General features: G+C 38.5%; 1 protein-coding gene across 1 annotated transcript in view; it reads left to right on the top strand.

The window, feature by feature from the left end:
- The window catches only part of LOC138717357 (apolipoprotein(a)-like), a 122,352-nt gene that overhangs the window by 37,620 nt on the left and 65,075 nt on the right, over positions 1-19,657 (top strand). The window contains exons 13-24 of the mRNA XM_069850873.1: positions 6,233-6,375; positions 6,969-7,089; positions 7,212-7,330; positions 8,183-8,345; positions 8,945-9,075; positions 14,516-14,630; positions 15,500-15,639; positions 16,233-16,353; positions 16,476-16,594; positions 17,453-17,615; positions 18,215-18,345; positions 19,109-19,162. Coding sequence (XP_069706974.1) covers positions 6,233-6,375; positions 6,969-7,089; positions 7,212-7,330; positions 8,183-8,345; positions 8,945-9,075; positions 14,516-14,630; positions 15,500-15,639; positions 16,233-16,353; positions 16,476-16,594; positions 17,453-17,615; positions 18,215-18,345; positions 19,109-19,162 — 1,520 coding nt within the window. The remainder of the gene's footprint in view (positions 1-6,232; positions 6,376-6,968; positions 7,090-7,211; positions 7,331-8,182; positions 8,346-8,944; positions 9,076-14,515; positions 14,631-15,499; positions 15,640-16,232; positions 16,354-16,475; positions 16,595-17,452; positions 17,616-18,214; positions 18,346-19,108; positions 19,163-19,657) is intronic.

Here is a 19,657-nt window from a genome sequence, read left to right as displayed (position 1 = left end):
TATCACCTTACAGTGTGTTCGACCATGCTCATTCATTACATCCCTACCTGTAAATTTAACATTGCTGAGGGCTGGGCCTGGATTAGAGGGAGCAGCCCTCCATGTTGTTTTGACCAAGGCAACCAGCACTCCCTAGACAGTGCATAGACACCATTGCCAGCAGTGACTGTTGAGGTGATCCCTTTCATCATCTGCTCCAGTTCTGCAGACCTATAGAGTAGGTACTTGCTGAAAAGACAAATGGCTGTTTTCCAAAGTGCATACATTGCTTCACATACAACGACTCAGAACAGTTATCACAAGGTAATTTAAGGTCCTGGCATGTTGTGTTTTACCTGTTCCTTGGTAACTGCTGAATACTGTAGAATATCTTGCTTCTTGACTTACGACTAACTTTTTTGAAATAATGTCAAAGTCCCTTGTGCATATATATCATTTTTTGGCATGTACTCTTGACTATGACACATTATAATCCTTCTTTTTTATCCCTCGTGAAAATTTGTTTACATAACACCCTTTCAACCTAGGTGTGGTATGAAGACGTAGGAATTAGTCACTGCTGAAAATGGGAGCTGTGATACACAGTGATTTGAGAAACATTACTCAGTCTAAAATATCATTGAAGTGCAGTTCTTGCTAAAATTATAACTGAATACCAGAAAAGTTGTTTAGAAAAATAATGCACACATTTGGTTATTGTTCCTTACGTTGCTCTCTCTTCTTAATTTCAACAGGGCCTTCTTATTCACCAGTAAAGACCAACAGTGTTTAACATTGGCTGAGAGCACCAAAACAGCAGTGATATTCAGAAGACTGAATGCAGTTCTTTATGAAAAAAGAAGTACGTCTATGTCTATGTCTCTCATATATTATTTCACTGAGATATACTTTCCAGTGGGACTCACATAACCCTGTTGTAAATGGCGGCTAAGCCATCATTGGATCAGACGGAGTGGGTAGGTCAACCCTTACCTAACACTTTTTGCCACATAGCTCGTATAGCAGTGGTTCCATATTTTTCCCCCAGATTAGTACCCCAACATCTTTCCTGACACCTAAATCCTAGGGTTCACACGGCAGAAATGACAAGTGTTCCTCAGGGAAGGCAGAAGGTGTTGGGAGCAATGGAGATTCTTAAGAGTCCTTTAACTCCTCTCCCTTTAAACCAGCCAATAACCCGTGGTTGCATCTTCTCTGTCTCCACTGAGAGTACTAGGAAGAGCTACAATGGATTTTGAGACAGACCTTTGCCCACTGGAAAACCAGTGGAAGTTACCAAATAATTTCTTTTTTTATCACTAAAAAAAATTCACAGTTTACTTGGATGGGGCTGAAATTAACATTCTTTTAGTTGTGTATATTGTCAAAAGTCTTAAAGTGTTAACTATGTTTCAAATAAAAATTATCTATTTTTGTAGTATATACATATATATATTGTTATATTATGTTTATACTCTTCAGTATATGAACTTGGTGAAAATTTCATCCTAATAGATATATTTCTAATATAATTAATTGACAAAAAGTATTTTCTAATTCTACTTTTTACATGTTTTATTTCTACCTTTTTATATGTGGGGGGTTTTATGTTTATTTTGTCATAGATGAGGGTTATGTGGCTCAAGTGAGTTTGACCTCCTATTCTTTTTGAAAATAGGAAGTCTGTCTTCTAGAAATGGCAGCAATATGATTTTTTATCATCTCTTTTAAAAATCTATCACCTTATGCCAGATGCAGGCAAAGGACTGGGGTTGAAGACTATTTTTGAATAATAAAATCAAGACTGAACTCTTTCTGTGAAGAGGGAAAAAGGAATGTGCTTTAATTTTGAAGTAACATAAGTTTCATTGTGTTGCTGTCTGACTTTAGTAATACACAAGGGAGAAAATAACTCCTTTCTGATCAGTCAGACAAGTAAGATAATGCGTTAAACTTTGAATTGAATTACTACTGCTCAATGTTAAATGACCTCTTGGACATTGTCTTTAACCATTTGCTCATTGGTAGCTTTTCCAAAAACATTAATGTCTTTGAGAATAGTCAGAAACTGGAAACTATAGTATCTACCAAGAGGTTAGTCTCCTTTAACAAAGAAAGGGGCGTGCAGAGGAAAAAGGAACCAGACTCTCAGCTGCTGCACTCCTTCATGGAGTCGTTTCAATAGAGCAGTTTCTAACCAAGAGTCAAGAATCAAAACAACTGCACTGTAAATATAGATGACCTCCAGAAAACTACATCCTTATTCCTCTGTTGACCTGCAAAGACTTGTAGGATAAGATAATGCTGTGTGTATAACACCGGCAAGAAGATTTTATGAAACAGTTCAATAGCTTCAGCTGGATTGCCACTGAGCATCTGAATGAGATTTTGTTCAGATATTGTAGATATAAGGAAAAACCATTTTTCACAGGGCAGGTGGGTAAGCACTGAATCACACTGGCCAGAGAGGCTGTGGAGCCTTCACTCTTACAGATATTGTCTGGACAGAGCTCTGACTGGCTTCATCCAGCTCAGAAGCTGGCCATGAATTTTACTGGGGTTTGGACCAAAGACCACTGACAGTCCTTTTCTGAAGCCTCCAGCCATCTGCCTTTTTTTCTGTATGTGACTGATAAGTAACGTAATGTTTTGAACATAAGGTATTTTTACTATAGCCAGAGCCTGGCGGGAATTTTCCTGAATCATGGCTAAGTAAAGCTAAGTAATTCTACAATTCCTCTTGTAGAAGGAAAACTGAATAGATCAATTGGCAAGTAACAAATTTTAAAGACTGAACAAATAATTTACATGTAAATAATCCATACTGATTTTACTTCCATACTGTGATGTGGATCTAGATTGTGATTCTGGCTTGGTTTTGAGACATCCTTTGCATCCACTGAGGTTAGAACCTGGATGTGAGTTCTGCAATATTCAGTGAGGAATTGTCGTGACATCCTTATAAGCCTTTTGAGGTCATAGGCATGGATCTTACTTTCTTGAAGAACAGAAGCCTACCAGTAAAGGAGTGAAAAACTGTAGTTTTACACAATCAAAATGTCAAAGAAGCGGCACATCTATCTACAGGAAAAAATTATGGACTAGGTATCGTGAACACGAAAAACACAGCCTATTGTGTAAGTGTCCATTCAAATAATTATGTGTCCATTATAATGATAACATCAATTAAATCCATTGCCACAGAACAGAAAGGAAAATGTAGCTTATACTTGGGCAAATCACATTGCTGTCTCCAGCAGCTGTTGCTATCCTGATACTTCAAGGAGCTTAATATGTCCAGATTCTTTTGCAATACTGTTCCTTAAAAGTAACATTATTTTTTCCAATTAAAGCAATTACTTGATGACACCTAACTGCTCATTATATTTGCATTCAAAGATAAGGAAGACAAGTGGTGTAAAATTCAGTTTTAAATTTTTTTTTCTATGGTATGTGCTATAAAAGAGAAAGCTAATCTTCTCTAGCTTATAGAAAAAGTAATAAGAATTAAAGCTAGCATTTGGGAATTGTTATGCACACATCTGTTTGTAAATAGTTAACCAAAAGGACATGGGTTGAGTTTGGGGATCAAAGTTAGTTATTTGTCCTCAGACAGAAAAAAACCTAAAGGTTATATAAATGGTCAAAAGTTTATGCAAACAAAAAGAGTCAGCACTTGACTGATTCAATGTTCACTTATTGGGGTTTTTAACGTTAATTTATTGCAAAAGTGCTTGAGGAATGCAAATGACTTCCAACTAAGTTTTTAGAGTAGACTTTCCTATATATATGTATACATTGAAATAAAAATGTGCCTAAAGATACAACTATAAATCCAGGTCTAAACTACCTTTTGGCCCACAGGAGAGCTGGAGCTTATTTCAGAATCAAATATTAGCTCTTTTTGCTTTTGACAAGACATAGCTCTCTAAAATGATACTACTTCTCCAGACTTATGTTAATCTTCTGCTTGTACGTCATGTTTGGTATAACTCTGATGCTGAAAAAAGTTGATGCAAAACTGGATCTCCACAAATATCTGATTTGGACACTACTTAAAACATTGATACAAACCAGGTCATGACCTAGAAGACAGATTGCCTCATTGCAGATAGAAAGGAGGAGTTGTCTGATGAAATATGCCCTGTGCATAGAGAATAATTAAATGAGTTTCCTGCTTAGTTTTCTAAGCCATACGACATGTGACTGTCCCTAAACTGCAGATATAGAGGCTCTTACAGAACATCCCAAGGTCTGAGTTTCTTCAGCCATGCCTTGCCAGAGCCAATCTTTGAAAGCCTGCTCTCCCCTGCCAGTCACAAGCTCTTTGCTGGGAAAGGTGATTGTTCAGTCCTCTGAGAATAATCTTAAAGGCTGCAATGAGGTTAGGGTTGCTCCCTCCTCCTGGGAAAAATATGACAACATTGAGCTTTCAGTTCTCATTTAATTTAACAATAAATAATTTTAAAATATTTAATATTTTCAAGGCTACGAGTACAAACCCCAGGCTCATTCAGCATTAAAATTCCTCTTGACTGACAAAAAGACAGGATTTCACTGCTAATTCTTTCACTCGTCCTTTTCCAGTTTTCATGAAGGTACAGTGAAGTTCCAGAATCTGAGAATAAAAAGACATATATAATATGCACCCACAACCGACCATTCATTCTATCTTGCACAGCAGAGATTCATTGTTTTAACAGTCTCATTCATGACATAGTGAATTTTAATGAAATAACGTCACCTGCATTTATAGGAACTTAAACAATTTTGCTTACCTAAGCTGGTAAAATGCTGTCTATGTGTATGCACAGTGATTCTGTCTTGTTATCTTCTTCAGCAGAATTCAGGTGAATTCTCTTTCAAAGTTTGACTTTAATTACTGTGAGTAATTATAGTAACATCATAGAAGGCAGTGAAAACAGGCTGTTTGGGGTTTTTTTTCTAGTGCATATTTAAATGTTAAAAGCCTATTTTATTATTTAAATATGTAGTATATTCCCAAAGGAACAGGTTGTGTTACACTTATTTCTCTGGAATTCTCGTTTGGAAGTTTTTTGGCTTTTATATGAATTTTTCAATGCTAATTAATTCAACTTAGACATCAGGTAACTAGTAGGTTTTTGCAATGTGAGCTGTCTAGTTTGGATAGTATAAGAAAGTAAAAACATAACCAACTATTTAAATTTATTAGCATGAAAATCGATTTTGTATATGCTAAAATACAATGGACATCTCATGATACAGATTAATTAAGCATATTTCATTTCAGTTTATCTTCTAGAATGCAAGGAGGGAATAGGGGCAGACTACAGAGGAACAGAAGCTAAAACCCAAAAAGGTGTGCCATGCCAGAAGTGGTCTGATACTGCCCCTCATAAACCCAAGTAAGGCCTTTTAGTATACATGCATGTTTTTCTGAAATTTTGCTAAGGATTTCTATCTGCTAACTAGTTTCATAAGCAATTTCTTTGGTGTTCAAAATCTCCTTATAAAGACTCCTTATAATTTTCTACACTAGAATAAAATAATTCTCTAATCAGAGTTGTAACTCATAGATGTGAAATGACAGCTACATGATCAAGAGGGACATTGTCAAACTTGCCAGTTGTTTTTAAGTTTTGTTATTCTCAAATGAGTAAAATGCTCAATAAGGAAACACTGGCTTTGCCGAAATAAGAATGTTCCACTAATCTCCTCAGGGCAAGAACTTCTTTTGGCTAAACGTATAATGTGGTAGAAACAAAGATACATCATTTGGCAGATGAGGTAAAAGTACATCATTTTATCAGTGAATCCACAGGAAATTAACAGAGCAGTATTTCTTGTATTTAAAGGAAAACACCCTGGGTTTATTTAGTAAACTCATATTGAGATGGCTAGTGTTCAGGTTACAGAGAACTCTCCCATTTCAGCAAATATATTCTCGTTGCATCTCCCGGGGCACATGCCCCAGAGGAGATTTTCCTCTGCATGATAAAATGAACCTCAGCAGAGCATACATTGCTGGAAACTGAGCAGCTGGAGTAAATGCAAGTATTAAAGATACGACTGGCCTTTGAGGCACCACATTTCCTGAGGCCTTTAGCTATGGCACCTCTAACTCTTTAGCAAAGGCACACAGTAGCAACTGGGGAACTTCTAATGAACAGCATCTACAAAATGATCCTCAGATAAAGATTTCATTTTTAGAGTCTTCATCTGAACAGCTGGGACATTTTGCTTATTCTCTAATCCCATTTCAATTCCATTTCAGTTACACACCTGAAAAATATCCCAATGCGGGACTGGAGGAAAACTACTGCAGAAATCCTGATGGGGATGTAAAGGGACCCTGGTGTTACACAACAGATCCTGCTACCAGATTTGACTACTGTAACATCCCAGAGTGTGAAGGTCAGGATACTTATGTCAATTTCTTGAACTTATTGGAAGGTGTGCTGAAGAATGTGAAGTTCTTCTGATAGCTTTATTTTTAATCAAATATTAGTTCCATACTTGAGTTTAGTTCAAACTAAAACTTTCCAAAGCTGTTTTCAACACTAACAAGGAATATAATAAAATACTCCCAAATCAGCTATATAAAGTCTTGTTTCTTCCATAGATAATAATATATGGGTGTATTCACAGCTCATATTCCTAGAATAGAATCAAAAATAGTACAAAAAAATAGTACAAAAATCAAGAAAACATGACAGCATAGATTTTCACTTACAGCTTAGTAGTTTAAATTTAACTCTTTTAAAATCTATAGTCCCTAATGTTGGTTTGTTTGCTTTTTTTTAATGGAATACTGTGAATGTAATCAGCTAGTTGAAGTCACCTTACCAAGAAAAATAAGCTTTCACTTTGACCCAAAAAAAAGACTTTCCTTCAGCCCTGAGCGCTGGTCAGGCTCTTGAGTTTCACCTGATACAAGTATTTATGGAGCAGTTCCTCAAGGAATGTCTGTCTCTCTTGTCTGTCCTCATTCTATCCTGTTCTTACAGTAGAGTGCATGCACTGCAGTGGAGAAAACTACCGTGGAACAATTGCAACAACAGTGTCTGGGCTTGAGTGCCAGAGCTGGGCCTCCCAGAAACCTCACTCTCATGGATACCACCCAGATAGGTGAGTCAAACTCTGTGAAGGTTTGTTTATCATCAGAAGTGGCCTGAAGACCACTCTGTCCCAGGCAGGATAATTGTTTCAGTCACTAGCAACATTTTTTTTAATTTATGATTGCTGTTCAGTTTTCCAGAGAAGGACTTGAGGATGAATTATTGCCGTAATCCTGATGGTGAACCTCGGCCCTGGTGTTTCACTACCAGCCCAACTACACGCTGGGAATATTGTGATGTTCCTCGTTGCAGTGAGTCTGACTTCTAGACACAAAGAAATCTAGATAGCTTCCATTCAGGGTGATGTAAGGAGCTAGAACAAATAGAAGAGGCCCCAAAGATAAAAGAAAGAAGAAAAGACTTGACTTTCATACCAAGGGAAAAAATAATGAACCTTGAAATGAACTTCTGATAGCTCGTTTGAGGCCACACATTACAGTCACTGGCATTTCTAATGGTTTTGCCTGGAACACATCTCCATTCCTTGATGTGTTTTTCCATGACCAGGCATTCAGCAGTTGTGATGTTTCTTCTGATAGTCCTCTTTTGATGTGAAACAGTTTGACTCTTCCTGAAAATCTTCTGGCTCTTGTTTTATTCTTCTCATTAAATTCTCCACCTTTTCAATTTCCTTTCCCCCAGAGGCATGTCCTTGCCACAGCACTTTTCCTTGAGGCTCCTCACCAGACCTCATCCTTGCTGTCTCTGGCTTTCACTAGGTAGAATATGCCTCTTTTATATCTGCACATATACCTGTACCTGTCATGGATGGGCCAGCCACTTTCACCCCAGTTTTCTTCACAATATTACCACTTGCTCACTCTCCAGCTTTGTGCTGATGAGGCTGCTAGTGCTTGGCTGTGTTGTATCCTGGATTCTGTAAAAGGGCAGATGCAAGTGCTCTTCTGGCAATCTGACTCTTTGTGAATATGTTAAAGGGGAAGGAAAAAAAGATATTTTCAGGTATTTTCTCAACCTTTTGGACTTTCCAAATACTTTGGTCTTTAAGCCTTACCTGCGAAGACCGCTGAAAAGCCTGCTTAATTATAAAACTCAAAGTACTTGTTGTTTTGGTTTTTAAAATGTTAATTTTTCTGCAATAGCAACACCCTCGCCGCCTTCTGCACCAGGCCGTCAGTGTCTGTCAGGAAGAGGAGAAGACTATCGAGGCACAATATCTATTACTGAATCGGGAAATACCTGTCAGCACTGGAGTTCTCAATCTCCTCACAGACATGCTCGCACTCCTGAAAACTATCCCTGCAAGTAAGTGAAACCTCTCCATTATTCCGTGTTCATGAGAAGTACCAAGGTATAGACTTATCTCATTTTTCTTCAACTAAGTTGCAAAGAACTTTGGTTACACCAGCTTTTGTCACCTGCTGGATTCCATCTTTTCAAAGTTTTCCCACATTTCTTTATATCCACTTCTCTGTTCATGGACACTACTGTCTCCTCTTCTGACTTTCAAGCTCTGCTTGACTGACTTTTTCCCTCTCCAATTCATTGGTTTACTGTATTGTTGCTTCAGTGACGCAATGAGAAATAGGAAAGTTAGAATTATGATATTTGCTCGCGGCTAGATCCTTCCACTCTATGTTTCTGCTGTGCTGCTCTTGGCCTCAAAGTCCTACATGAAATGCAGGCTCTTGTTTCATTCATCAATCTAGCAGATGTCAGGTTTAGCATATCCAAAACAACAGTACATTGCTATAATTCATCTAGTAAATGGCATCGGTAAACGACAGCAGTAACCAAACAGCAAATACAGCAGTAAACTAGGCAGCAAGGTACATTCCCCTGTTGTTCATAACCTTTACTAAGTTTCCATGAGAGGCTTTTCTTAGCCAGATTTTCTGTTTCAGGAGCCTAGAGGAAAACTACTGTAGAAATCCCGGTGGTGAGAAGTTGCCGTGGTGTTACACCACCAACATAACTGCCCGGTGGGAATATTGCACCATACCCTCCTGTGATGGGGCAGAGCCAGAGACCCCTGGTAAGAACAACAGGAGATGTCTGAAGGGAGGATCATCACGATTTATTTTGAAAAATCCTGAGTGACTCTGCTCAGTTGTAGCACTGCTGTCACTCTCGGTGTTGCTATGTATCAGTTAAAACCCTGGACCTGGTTTGGAGCCCAGGCTGCTACATTCAGTCTGGTGGAGAAGCGCAGAAGGTTTTAAGTCACCTACTGACCCGTCTCAGGAAAAATTGCAGTAATAGATGTCTTCTCCTTTAGTCACAGGGTGGTTCCCTCCACCTCTGTATTTTTAAATGGTCCATGGAAAAGTTAATTTGCTTTCCATGCCAGCTCCTGAAAAACTGAATCTAAAGCAAAACCTAAGATAAATTAAGAGCACTGAGCTCTAGTTGGGCTTTAGCCCTCCTGATTTTTACTCTGCACGATCTCACTTCCACTGTATAGTCCACCCAAGATGCCTGTCCCTCCTTCCAAAGTTCATAGACATTCCTGTTCTTTTTGATGTCCCTCAAGACCTCCCTGCTCAACCAAGCTGGGTTTTTTCTTCCCCAACAGCTCCTTTTGTGGAACATGGCGATGGCTTTCTCCTGAGCTGCTAGGATTTCCTTTTTGAGGAGCTCCCAGCCCTCGTGGGCTTCCTTGCCCTTAAGGACTGTCTCCCATGGGACTTTGTCAACCAGCCTTCTGAACAGTCCAAAGTCTACCCTCTGGAAGTTTAATGTGACTGTTCTGCTAATCCCCTTCCTCATCTCACCTAGGACTGAGAATTCTACCATCTCATGATCGCTTTGTCCCAGGCGATCTAACACTCTCTAACATAATCAAGCTCAAGGGTATCAAAGCACTCTCTAACATAGAGGGCTACCCCGCCTCCTCTCCTACCCTTCCTGTCCCACCTGAAGAGTCTATACCCCACCATAGCTGCACTCCAGTTATATGAGCCATCTCACCACATTTCCATGATGGCAACTACATCATAATCTCCTTGCCCTACAATAACTTCCAATTCCTCCTGCTTGTTGCCCATGCTGCGTGCATTGGTGTAAATGCACTTCAGCTGGGCTGGTGAACCCTCAGCTCTTGTAAAGGAAATAGTGTTCATTCCCAGTTGACTGGTCCGGTGTAGCCTGCTTTGTATTCTGCTCCTTCCTTTTATCCTTATTTCTCAATGAGTAATTGTTCTAAAAACTGATAAGCCTGGGCCCCCATATAATTGCACAGTATCCAAATGCTTCTCTCTGTCACCTCTGAAGTGTTTTCCTCAGCTGAGTCCAGCTGCCATCAGCTCCTTTCTTGGGCCCATCTGCTTTGTTTCTCTAGCCTAGAGTTAGCCGTCTTCCAAGACTCTACAGATATCCCACACTTTGCTGTTGGTCACAAGCTGGACTGAAACAGCTTCAAGCACAGAAGACAACCTGATAACATGGTATTACAGCACCCAACAGGACAAAAACTTGTAGAGGACTACAAGCACAATCAGCTCCACATTTTTCACATAGTCTGTAAAATAGCAGCTAATCTGGTTCCAATACTAGAATGACTCTCTTAGATGTTTACTCCAGCACCCCTAGATTTATCCCAAGCCCTCAGTACAATGCATTTTCTACCTGAAATAAGCAGAACAACAGGAAGTGGATCAGCTCACTAGGTTTTAGAAGGAACTCATTATTCTATGAACTTTTTGCCTTAAATTGCCCAAGCCAGAACTGCATGACTCAACAGCATCCATTCAAACATCTTTTCAGTCTGACATCCTCACTTGATGAGTTTATTCAAGCAGTGTGAGGTTAAATGTCTGGTAAGAAAGAACATTAGAGAGCTATCCTTTCTTAAACCTAGTTACACCATCAAATTAAAATGAACTCTTAAGTACTATTCTCAACATGTCCCGTGGCCAGAAACAGGGGCTTCTTTGGAAATTGGCCCATAAAAGGCTTGCTACAAAGACACAGTTGTCTCTGGTTTCATCCTGGGGTTGGTTGTTTTCCCTGTTACCGCCAAATACTGTGATGCTTAGTTTGATTGTTTTAAAATTTGTAAATGCATCGTGAAAACAAAATCAGAAAGAAAAGGAAAAATTGTTTTGCACTCTAGAGTTTCAGTCTTTATTGATAGCCACAAACTTAACAGGATATTTTTCATTCCATGTGACAGGGAGGCCAATATCTGGTCAGCTGTAGTTTCTGCGCTATTTTTGGTGCTGCAAGACAATTTTTGTGGAAGACAGTACAAAACAATTTGTAACACACAAGAACGGAGTAAGGGTCTTTACATGTATGGTTTTGGGTTTAGTAGGTTGTAAGTCTTACAGAAATATCAAATAAGTAGTCTTTGTCCTGAAAACTTCAGATTTCAGTGAACTGTGGGAATCAGATGGCATGTGTTCTTTCAGGCCTTCTGTGTGACTACACAGCCTATTGTGATTGCAGTTAAAAATACAGTTATGAGTGTGCCACATATAGGAAACTTAAATAACATGCACAAGAATTTCATGTATCTAATTTTAAAATATTAAAAATATAATAATTAGAAAAATGAATGATTAGATTTTATCTAGAAATTCTGGAGATATGGTCCAGCACAAAAAAATCTAGATATTATTTAATGTTAAGAATGACCATCTTATTAATTCTGGTTTTTAAGCTTTGGTTTTGCAGAATAGCCTCATTTAAATCAAATGCACTTCACAATATACAGGGGAGGAAAATATAGGATTTGGGCTTTTGTCTGCAACACGTGGCTTTAGTTTGCAAATCCTGTATCAAATGGTCTTCAATATATGAACTTGGTGAAACTTTCATCCTAATAGATATATTTCTAATATAATTAATTGACAAAAAGTATTTTCTAATTCTACTTTTTACATGTTTTATTTCTACCTTTTTATATGTGGGGGGTTTTATGTTTATTTTGTCATAGATGAGGGTTATGTGGCTCAAGTGAGTTTGACCTCCTATTCTTTTTGAAAATAGGAAGTCTGTCTTCTAGAAATGGCAGCTATATGATTTTTTATCATCTCTTTTAAAAATCTATCACCTTATGCCAGATGCAGGCAAAGGACTGGGGTTGAAGACTATTTTTGAATAATAAAATCAAGACTGAACTCTTTCTGTGAAGAGGGAAAAAGGAATGTGCTTTAATTTTGAAGTAACATAAGTTTCATTGTGTTGCTGTCTGACTTTAGTAAAACACAAGGGAGAAAATAACTCCTTTCTGATCAGTCAGACAAGTAAGATAATGCGTTAAACTTTGAATTGAATTACTACTGCTCAATGTTAAATGACCTCTTGGACATTGTCTTTAACCATTTGCTCATTGGTAGCTTTTCCAAAAACATTAATGTCTTTGAGAATATTCAGAAACTGGAAACTATAGTATCTACCAAGAGGTTAGTCTCCTTTAACAAAGAAAGGGGCGTGCAGAGGAAAAAGGAACCAGACTCTCAGCTGCTGCACTCCTTCATGGAGTCGTTTCAATAGAGCAGTTTCTAACCAAGAGTCAAGAATCAAAATAATTGCACTGTAAATATAGATGACCTCCAGAAAACTACATCCTTATTCCTCTGTTGACCTGCAAAGACTTGTAGGATAAGATAATGCTGTGTGTATAACACCGGCAAGAAGATTTTATGAAACAGTTCAATAGCTTCAGCTGGATTGCCACTGAGCATCTGAATGAGATTTTGTTCAGATATTGTAGATATAAGGAAAAACCATTTTTCACAGGGCAGGTGGGTAAGCACTGAATCACACTGGCCAGAGAGGCTGTGGAGCCTTCACTCTTACAGATATTGTCTGGACAGAGCTCTGACTGGCTTCATCCAGCTCAGAAGCTGGCCATGAATTTTACTGGGGTTTGGACCAAAGACCACTGACAGTCCTTTTCTGAAGCCTCCAGCCATCTGCCTTTTTTTCTGTATGTGACTGGTAAGTAACGTAATGTTTTGAACATAAGGTATTTTTACTATAGCCAGAGCCTGGCGGGAATTTTCCTGAATCATGACTAAGTAAAGCTAAGTAATTCTACAATTCCTCTTGTAGAAGGAAAACTGAATAGATCAATTGGCAAGTAACAAATTTTAAAGACTGAACAAATAATTTACATGTAAATAATCCATACTGATTTAACTTCCATACTGTGATGTGGATCTAGATTGTGATTCTGGCTTGGTTTTGAGACATCCTTTGGATCCACTGAGGTTAGAACCTGGATGTGAGTTCTGCAATATTCAGTGAGGAACTGTCATGACATCCTTATAAGCCTTTTGAGGTCATAGGCATGGATCTTACTTTCTTGAAGAACAGAAGCCTACCAGTAAAGGTGTGAAAAACTGTAGTTTTACACGATCAAAATGTCAAAGAAGAGGCACATCTATCTACAGGAAAAAATTATAGACTAGGTATCGTGAACATGAAAAACACAGCCTATTGTGTAGGTGTCCATTCAAATAATTATGTGTCCATTATAATGATAACATCAATTAAATCCATTGCCACAGAACAGAAAGGAAAATGTAGCTTATACTTGGGCAAATCATACTGCTGTCTCCAGCAGCTGTTGCTATCCTGATGCTTCAAGGAACTTAATATGCCCAGATTCTTTTGCAATACTATTGCTTAAAAGTAACATTATTTTTTCCAATTAAAGCAATTACTTGATGACACCTAACTGCTCATTATATTTGCATTCAAAGATAAGGAAGACAAGTGGTGTAAAATTCAGTTTTAAATTTTTTTTTCTATGGTATGTGCTATAAAAGAGAAAGCTAATCTTCTCTAGCTTATAGAAAAAGTAATAAGAATTAAAGCTAACATTTGGGAATTGTTACGCACACATCTGTTTGTAAATAGTTAACCAAAAGGACATGGGTTGAGTTTGGGGATCAAAGTTAGTTATTTGTCATCAGACAGAAAAAAAACCAAAGGTTATATAAATAATATAAATTAAACAATTTTGCTTACCTAAGCTGGTAAAATGCTATCTACGTGTATGCACAGTGATTCTGTCTTGTTTTCTTCTTCAGCAGAATTCAGGTGAATTCTCTTTCAAAGTTTGACTTTAATTACTGTGAGTAACTATAGTAACATCATAGAAGGCAGTGAAAACAGGCTGTTTGGGTTTTTTTTTCTAGTGCATATTTAAATGTTAAAAGCCTATTTTATTATTTAAATACGTTGTATATTGCCGAAGGAACAGGTTGTGTTACACTTATTTCTCTGGAATTCTCATTTGGAAGTTTTTTGGCTTTTATATAAATTTTTCGATGCTAATTAATTCAACTTAGACATCAGGTAACTAGTAGGTTTTTGCAATGTGAGCTGTCTAGTTTGGATAGTATAAGAAAGTAAAAATATAACCAACTATTTAAATTTATTAGCATGAAAATCGATTTTGTATATGCTAAAATACAATGGACATCTCATGATACAGATTAATTAAGCATATTTCATTTCAGTTTATCTTCTAGAATGCAAGGAGGGAATAGGGGCAGACTACAGAGGAACAGAAGCTAAAACCCAAAAAGGTGTGCCATGCCAGAAGTGGTCTGATACTGCCCCTCATAAACCCAAGTAAGGCCTTTTTGTATACATGCATGTTTTTCTGAAATTTTGCTAAGGATTTCTATCTGCTAACTAGTTTCATAAGCAATTTCTTTGGTGTTCAAAATCTCCTTATAAAGACTCCTTATAATTTCCTACACTAGAATAAAATAATTCTCTAATCAGAGTTGTAACTCACAGATGTGAAATGACAGCTACATGATCAAGAGGGACATTGTCAAACTTGCCAGTTGTTTTTAAGTTTTGTTATTCTCAAATGAGTAAAATGCTCAATAAGGAAACACTGGCTTTGCCGAAATAAGAATGTTCCACTAATCTCCTCAGGGCAAGAACTTCTTTTGGCTAAACGTATAATGTGGTAGAAACAAAGATACATCATTTGGCAGATGAGGTAAAAGTACATCATTTTATCAGTGAATCCACAGGAAATTAACAGAGCAGTATTTCTTGTATTTAAAGGAAAACACCCTGGGTTTATTTAGTAAACTCATATTGAGATGGCTAGTGTTCAGGTTACAGAGAACTCTCCCATTTCAGCAAATATATTCTCGTTGCATCTCCCAGGGCACATGCCCCAGAGGAGATTTTCCTCTGCATGATAAAATGAACCTCAGCAGAGCATACATTGCTGGAAACTGAGCAGCTGGAGTAAATGCAAGTATTAAAGATACGACTGGCCTTTGAGGCACCACATTTCCTGAGGCCTATAGCTATGGCACCTCTAACTCTTTAGCAAAGGCACACAGTAGCAACTGGGGAACTTCTAATGAACAGCATCTACAAAATGATCCTCAGATAAAGATTTCATTTTTAGAGTCTTCATCTGAACAGCTGGGACATTTTGCTTATTCTCTAATCCCATTTCAATTCCATTTCAGTTACACACCTGAAAAATATCCCAATGCGGGACTGGAGGAAAACTACTGCAGAAATCCTGATGGGGGTGTAAAGGGACCCTGGTGTTACACAACAGATCCTGCTACCAGATTTGACTACTGTAACATCCCAGAGTGTGAAGGTCAGGATACTTATGTCAATTTCTTGAACTTATTGGAAGGTGTGCTGAAGAATGTGAAGTTATTCAGATAGTTTTATTTTTAATCAAGTATTAGTTCCATACTTGAGTTTAATTCAAACTGAAATTTTCCAAAGATGTTTTCAACGCTAACAAGGAAGATAATAAAATACTCCCAAATCAGCTATATAAAGTCTTGTTTCTTCCATAGATAATAATATATGAGTGTATTCACAGCTCATATTCCTAGAATAGAATCAAAAATAGTACAAAAAAAAAGTACAAAAATCAAGAAAACATGACAGCATAGATTTTCACTTACAGCTTAGTAGTTTAAATTTAACTCTTTTAAAATCTATAGTCCCTAATGTTGGTTTGTTTGCTTTTTTTTAATGGAATACTGTGAATGTAATCAGCTAGTTGAAGTCACCTTACCAAGAAAAATAAGCTTTCACTTTGACCCAAAAAAAAGACTTTCCTTCAGCCCTGAGCGCTGGTCAGGCTCTTGAGTTTCACCTGATACAAGTATTTATGGAGCAGTTCCTCAAGGAATGTCTGTCTCTCTTGTCTGTCCTCATTCTATCCTGTTCTTACAGTAGAGTGCATGCACTGCAGTGGAGAAAACTACCGTGGAACAATTGCAACAACAGTGTCTGGGCTTGAGTGCCAGAGCTGGGCCTCCCAGAAACCTCACTCTCATGGATACCACCCAGATAGGTGAGTCAAACTCTGTGAAGGTTTGTTTATCATCAGAAGTGGCCTGAAGACCACTCTGTCCCAGGCAGGATAATTGTTTCAGTCACTAGCAACATTTTTTTTAATTTATGATTGCTGTTCAGTTTTCCAGAGAAGGACTTGAGGATGAATTATTGCCGTAATCCTGATGGTGAACCTCGGCCCTGGTGTTTCACTACCAGCCCAACTACACGCTGGGAATATTGTGATGTTCCTCGTTGCAGTGAGTCTGACTTCTAGACACAAAGAAATCTAGATAGCTTCCATTCAGGGTGATGTAAGGAGCTAGAACAAATAGAAGAGGCCCCAAAGATAAAAGAAAGAAGAAAAGACTTGACTTTCATGCCAAGGGAAAAAATAATGAACCTTGAAATGAACTTCTGATAGCTCGTTTGAGGCCACACATTACAGTCACTGGCATTTCTAATGGTTTTGCCTGGAACACATCTCCATTCCTTGATGTGTTTTTCCATGACCAGGCATTCAGCAGTTGTGATGTTTCTTCTGATAGTCCTCTTTTGATGTGAAACAGTTTGACTCTTCCTGAAAATCTTCTGGCTCTTGTTTTATTCTTCTCATTAAATTCTCCACATTTTCAATTCCCTTTCCCCCAGAGGCATGTCCTTGCTACAGTACTTTTCCTTGGGACTTCTCACCAGACCTCATCCTTGCTGTCTCTGGCTTTCACTAGATAGAATATGCCTCTTTTATATCTGCACATATACCTGTACCTGTCATGGATGGGCCTGCCACTTTCACCCCAGTTTTCTTCACAATATTACCACTTGCTCACTCTCCAGCTTTGTGCTGATGAGGCTGCTAGTGCTTGGCTGTGTTGTATCCTGGCTTCTGTAAAAGGGCAGATGCAAGTGCTCTTCTGGCAATCTGACTCTTTGTGAATATGTTAAAGGGGAAGGAAAAAAAGATATTTTCAGGTATTTTCTCAACCTTTTGGACTTTCCAAATACTTTGGTCTTTAAGCCTTACCTGCGAAGACCGCTGAAAAGCCTGCTTAATTATAAAACTCAAAGTACTTGTTGTTTTGGTTTTGGTTTTTAAAATGTTAATTTTTCTGCAATAGCAACACCCCCGCCGCCTCCTGCACCAGGGCGTCAGTGTCTGTCAGGAAGAGGAGAAGACTATCGAGGCACGATATCTGTTACTGAATCGGGAAATACCTGTCAGCACTGGAGTTCTCAATCTCCTCACAGACATGCTCGCACTCCTGAAAACTATCCCTGCAAGTAAGTGAAACCTCTCCATTATTCCGTGTTCATGAGAAGTACCAAGGTATAGACTTATCTCATTTTTCTTCAACTAAGTTGCAAAGAACTTTGGTTACACCAGCTTTTGTCACCTGCTGGATTCCATCTTTTCAAAGTTTTCCCACATTTCTTTATATCCACTTCTCTGTTCATGGACACTACTGTCTCCTCTTCTGACTTTCAAGCTCTGCTTGACTGACTTTTTCCCTCTCCAATTCATTGGTTTACTGTATTGTTGCTTCAGTGACGCAATGAGAAATAGGAAAGTTAGAATTATGATATTTGCTCGCGGCTAGATCCTTCCACTCTATGTTTCTGCTGTGCTGCTCTTGGCCTCAAAGTCCTACATGAAATGCAGGCTCTTGTTTCATCCATCAATCTAGCAGATGTCAGGTTTAGCATATCCAAAACAACAGTACATTGCTATAATTCATCTAGTAAATGGCATCGGTAAATGACAGCAGTAACCAAACAGCAAATACAGCAGCAAACTAGGCAGCAAGGTACATTCCCCTGTTGTTCATAACCTTTACTAAGTTTCCATGAGAGGCTTTTCTTAGCCAGATTTTCTGTTTCAGGAGCCTAGAGGAAAACTACTGTAGAAATCCCGATGGTGAGAAGATGCCGTGGTGTTACACCACCAACATAACTGCCCGGTGGGAATATTGCACCATACCCTCCTGTGATGGGGCAGAGCCAGAGACCCCTGGTAAGAACAACAGGAGATATCTGAAGGGAGGATCATCACGATTTATTTTGAAAAATCCTGAGTGACTCTGCTCAGTTGTAGCACTGCTGTCACTCTCGGTGTTGCTATGTATCAATTAATACCCTGGACCTGGTTTGGAGCCCAGGCTGCTACGTTCATTCTGGTGGAGAAGCTCAGAAGGTTTTAAGTCACCTACTGACCCGTCTCAGGAAAAATTGCAGTAATAGATGTCTTCTCCTTTAGTCACAGGGTGGTTCCCTCCACCGCTATATTTTTAAATGGTCCATGGAAAAGTTAATTTGCTTTCCATGCCAGCTCCTGAAAAACTGAATCTAAAGCAAAACCTAAGATAAATTAAGAGCACTGAACCAGGACTCCATAAAAAGCAATCAAAAGAAAAATCTCCTCACAAAAGGCAAGCTTGTTCCTCACATAGAACTGTGGCAAAGCCACAGACATTTTCCTACCCTGGAAAAGTTTTCATCCCATGTGAACTATTTGTATCGTTAGCTGAAATACATCCTCATGCATGACAGTGAAATTGATGTACAAGTGCTTTTAATCTAGCATATCATGAAATTATTACAAACATTTTTGGAAATCCTCCTTTTGATCTACAGTCCAAGACAGAATCTGTTACAGAGAGCGTGCTGTGGTGGTCAGTGAAGTATTTTGGCTTGCTTTTTTCTGTTGGCTTTCTATACTCATGTATAAATATCAAAGTATTAAGATGCAAGGGACTGGTTTCTGTTATTCACTACAGCTGTTGATGTGCCTGAGCAGGCTCAAATTACTGAGGAGTGCTATCACGGCAATGGTGTGATCTCGTGTCACTATTGTTCCTTTTGCATCCAATAGGGAATGAATACCTCCTTGAATATAGCCACAGATCCTGGCCTGATTGGCACCCAGAGCAAGGGAAAAAGAGTGTAAAAAGCAAACTTGAATACCTTCGGAACCTGTTGAGCACAATGTTTCCTGGAGCACATTAAAAGCTTTCTGCAATCTGGCACTTTCTTTCTACTCCTCATCGACTATTGCTTTTGTAAATTCTGCCAGTAGCGTTGTTCCTTCGAAAAACATTAGCACAAATTCTCTGTAATAAGTGACCAAATCCAAAAACTGCTGCTGCTTCTCTTGGTGCCTGTAAGGCATTCTCCAGTTCCTATAGGCTTTGCCAAATGGAAATTTCACAGTTTTGATACTGCCTTTCTTGTAGACACTGAACTGCACCTGCTGTGGTTCTGCCAACCTAGCTGAGACCATTGACTGCAGAGGTTTTGTACAGTCTGCCTGTGGTTCACAGATCACA

The sequence above is a fragment of the Phaenicophaeus curvirostris genome, chromosome 2, assembly GCF_032191515.1.
Source record: "Phaenicophaeus curvirostris isolate KB17595 chromosome 2, BPBGC_Pcur_1.0, whole genome shotgun sequence".
NCBI lineage: Eukaryota > Metazoa > Chordata > Aves > Cuculiformes > Cuculidae > Phaenicophaeus > Phaenicophaeus curvirostris.
This window is presented reverse-complemented; position numbering and strand designations above follow the sequence as displayed.